This window comes from Geospiza fortis, unplaced genomic scaffold, assembly GCF_000277835.1.
Source record: "Geospiza fortis unplaced genomic scaffold, GeoFor_1.0 scaffold1001, whole genome shotgun sequence".
Taxonomy (NCBI): domain Eukaryota; kingdom Metazoa; phylum Chordata; class Aves; order Passeriformes; family Thraupidae; genus Geospiza; species Geospiza fortis.
In genome coordinates, this window is record NW_005055200.1 from 6,363 (window position 1) to 10,523 (window position 4,161).

Consider the following 4,161-nt stretch of genomic DNA (forward strand, 5'->3'; position numbering starts at 1 on the left):
CCTCGGGAGCAAATCCACCAGGGGGCCAAACCAAACCCACCGTGGGGCACAAATCAAACCCACCTGGGGTACAAACCAAACCCACCCAGGGGGCAAACCAAACCTAATTGGGGGGCAAACCAAACCTACCTGGGGCACAAAATCCACCCCGGGTGCAAACCCAACCTAATTGGGGTACAAAACCCACCCTGGGGGGCAAACCCACCCCGGGGTACAAACCAAACCCACCCAAGGTGCACCCCCACCCACAGCAGCCCTGGGAGTGTCACTGCCACTCTGGCTGTTCCTGTGCCCAGAGCTGAGCCCCAGAGCTAAAACCACTCCCCACCCCAGCACCAGAGCCCAGCTCAGCCCCTTTTTGTCACCACTGTGAACCCCTGTTTGGATGTAACTGTGCAACCACAGCCTGCCAGCTGCTGCAGCCCTTCCCAGTGCCAGAGGGAGCCCCCAGCCCCTCCCTGTCCCCACTGGAGCCCCCAGCCCCTCCCTGTCCCCAACATCCCCAACCTACGGCACGCTGCCGGTGAAGTTGAGGCCACAGAAGTGCTCGGAGCTGGTGACAGTGTCCCCAAACTCGGGGCCGTCCGAGGGCACGAACTGCACCACGTTGGGCGGCAGCCCCGCCTCCAGCAGGATCCTGTACACGGCGTAGCTGGAGAGCAGGGCCGTGTCACTGGGCTTCCAGAGCACCACGTTCCCCTGGGGACACACAACATCTCAGCAGTGTCACTGTGTCACTGGCCTTCCAGAGCACCACGTTCCCCTGGGGACACACAGAACACCTCACAGGGCTGTGTCACTGGGGACACACCACAAACACCCCACAGGGCCGTGTCACTGTGTCACTGGGCTTCCAGAGCACCACGTTCCCCTGGGGACACACAGAACATCTCAGCAGTGTCATTGTGTCACTGGGCTTCCAGAGCACCACGTTCCCCTGGGGACACACAGAACATCTCAGCAGGGCCATCAGAACTCCCTGGATGCTGTCCCAGAGCGGTGGCACCTCAGGGACACCCAGCCTTTATTTCTTTTCTGTGTTCCCTATTATTCCATGTGTTCCCCACACTCATGTGTAGCTCTGTTGGATTAGTGACTGCACCTCCCAGTTATTTTCCTTCCCTGAGGCAGAAATATCAAATTCCCAGAGCTCCAAGCCCCAGGGGTACAGGGCCCCAGTGCTGCCTTGGTTCTTCCAGGGAACCCAAGGTGAGAACAGCTCCTGGGATATTTCATGGGCAGAGCACAGCCAGTGCTGAGGGGGGACCCAGACCAAGGGGGGACTGCATCACCACTAATCCTCCTAATTGATGTTTTTTATCAATGATGCTGATTTCCCAAAACCTGTAAAAATGTCCTCATCCCTGTGGGGTGGGCTCTTGTGGACATCTTTCCATCACTGCCCCTGCAGGCCTTCAAATAAAGATCTGCTCCTTCACTAAAATCATGTCCAGTTTCATTTCCAGGGCGGCAGCACCACCCTCACTCACCCCAGCACTGTGTGGGCAGGGCTGGGAGTGCCCTGCTCAGCTGAGGGCACAAATCCTCCTCTTTTCTCTCACCAGGTGGCTGTGCCAGCCTTCCCCACCCTCCCTGCCAGGGCTGAGCTCTGCCTTCCCCAAGAGGAGCTGGAATCCAGGCCCTGGTTCCAGGAATGTCACCAGCACTGCCACCAGCCCTGGGCACAGCTGTTTGTGCCAGCCAGGGCAGGGAAACCAAAGCTCCTGCTGGATTAACCAGGCACAAACAGCACGAGGGGCTGGAGACCTGCACTGGTGCCACCCCTTGGCCCTGTGCCACCCCAGCCCTGTGACCACCCCGTGTCCCCTGTCCCCGTGTCACACGGCTCAGCCTCCCCTGCACGGGTCACAGCAGCTTTGTGTCACAGACATGTTTTATCAAAAATCCTTTCCTTAGGACTTTTCCTCCTGAGAAGCTGAGAGGCCTCAGGAACAAAATGTAACCAATGGTTATCTGCTGCTGTGGAATGCAACAGGTGCATCTGTGATTGGTCTCATGTGGTTGTTTCTAATTAATGGCCAATCACAGTCAGCTGGCTCAGACTCTCTGTCCGAGACACAAGCCTTTGTTATCATTCTTTGTTTTTCTATCCTTAGCTAGCCTTCTGATGAAATCCTTTCTTCTATTCTTTTAGTATAGTTTTAATATAATATACATCATAAAATAATAAATCAAGCCTTCTGAAACATGGAGTCAGATCCTCGTCTCTTCCCTCATCCTCAAACCCCTGTGACACGGTCACAGCTTTGGACTCCTGGCTCCAGCTTTCCAGGGATTTGCTGGGCAGGAAAAACTCCCCTGGGCACAGCTCCCCCTGGGCACAGCTCCTCCAATCCCCCACTCCCAGCCCTGCCAGAGCCCTGCAGCAGCTGGGAAATCCAGGCCAGGCTGGGCACAGCATTCCAGCAGCCTGGCCTGCTCTGATCCCGAGGAAATCCCATTGCCAGGACTGACTGCTGCGCCTCTCCAGTGTCCAACGCCCCGTGGGGACAGACTCTGGGGCTCTCATTAACACTCCCCCATTAAGCATTGTTTTCACTGGGGCTGTAATTAACGCTCCCCCATTAAGCAGCCTTTTCTCCTCACTGTAATCCCAGGTGCCCCCGCTGCTGATTCCCAAGGCACTGCTGGTGTCCTGCTGCCTCCTGCCCCAGCCCAGGGCAGGGACCCCATCCCGCTGCAGCATCCGGGGGAATTCACTGCCACGGGATGCCATGGGATGTCCCCAGGTGTCACTCAGAGCTGCCAGCAGGGGTTTGTCCCACCCCAGCAGGGCTCACCCGCTCTGGGATGAGCTCATCCCCAGATCCCCCAAAGCCAAGGGGGTCCCTGGGGTCCCGGGCACCTCTCTCCCCAGAAATCCTCCCAGCTCCATGGTGGCTTCACCCTCTCCTTGTCCCTCCACTTCTTCAAATGTTTCACTCAAATATGGCTTTAAATGTGATGTGATGTTCCCAAATTAAAAACTCCCCAGCCTCTTTGGGGCCAGCAGGAAATCTGAGCCTGATTAGCAAAGAGCTGAGGACAATTTGTTGTTGTTTTTTCTATCCCAGTACAACAGTAAATTAATTATTGCTGGCCCAAATTCACCAGGTTATTACAGCCTCTCCCCAAAATCCACCCTGCAGAGGCAGGAGCTCCTGTTCTCCATGGGCTGGGACACAAATGGGAATGTGCAGAAATGCTTTTTACCATTACGTTTTTTTTTTAATATTTTTTTGGACTTTCTGGGCTCTCCTGTCTGCCAGTTCAGTGCTAAATTCAGAGCCATGGCCATCCTTGGCCCTAACACACCCCCTGCACCCACAGAGTGTCACCCCAGAGGAATGTGAGCAGCTCCAAACTGGTTACACTTTCATGTCCCGACAGCACCCCGAGCCCGGGCAGGAATCAAACCCTGCTGTGTCAATTCCCAGATGCCAACCCCAGCTGGGAAGGAAAAGACCCCTTGGTTCAGAGCAAAAACCCCCGGAGGGCAGGTCTGGGGAATTTGTGCTTTCCCAGCACTTCCTCCAGCACACTGCGAATGCAGACACTGGGTGTTTAATTAAAGCCTAAACACTGGGTGTTTAATTAAAGCCTAAATGCTGATTGGGTCAGGGGTCCAACAGCCCCAGGGGGCTCAGCTCCCTCCTCGCCCACCCCAGCCCAGCTGAACCTGAGGGCTGGGATCCCTGTCCCAACCTTTCCTTGGACCATCCTGTCCTCCTGCCCTGTCCCCTTGTCCCTCTGTCCTGCCACCCTGCCCTGTCTCCCTACCCTGTCCCCCATCCTGTCTCCCTGCCCTGTCCCCCTGTCCCCATGCCCTGCTCCCCTGTTCTGTCCCCCGTCCTGTCCCACCCCCTGTCCTGTCCCCATCCTGCTCCTCTGTTCTCCTGCCCTGTCCCCATGTCCTGTCCCCTCGTCCTGCCCTCTTGTCCTGTCCCCTGTCCCCCATTTCCTGCTCCCCTGCCCTGTCCCCCTGTCCCATCCCCATGCCCTGCCACCCTGCACCCCTGTCCTGTCCCCTGTCTTGTCCCCTTGTCCTGTCCCCTGTCCTGTCCCCCTGTCCCCCATTTCCTGCTGCCTGTCCTGGCCCCATTTCCTGCCCCATGTCCTGCCCCCCTCTTCCCCTGCCCTGTCCCCCATTTCGTGTCCCCT

At 57.0% G+C, this 4,161-nt stretch overlaps 1 protein-coding gene across 1 annotated transcript in view; it reads right to left on the bottom strand.

The window, feature by feature from the left end:
• The window catches only part of ALDH4A1 (aldehyde dehydrogenase 4 family member A1), a 13,260-nt gene that overhangs the window by 2,579 nt on the left and 6,520 nt on the right, over positions 1–4,161 (bottom strand). Inside the window, exons 6-7 of the mRNA XM_031065756.1 lie at positions 3,446–3,450; positions 512–699 (exon numbers count right to left, since the gene is read on the bottom strand). Coding sequence (XP_030921616.1) covers positions 512–699; positions 3,446–3,450 — 193 coding nt within the window. The remainder of the gene's footprint in view (positions 1–511; positions 700–3,445; positions 3,451–4,161) is intronic.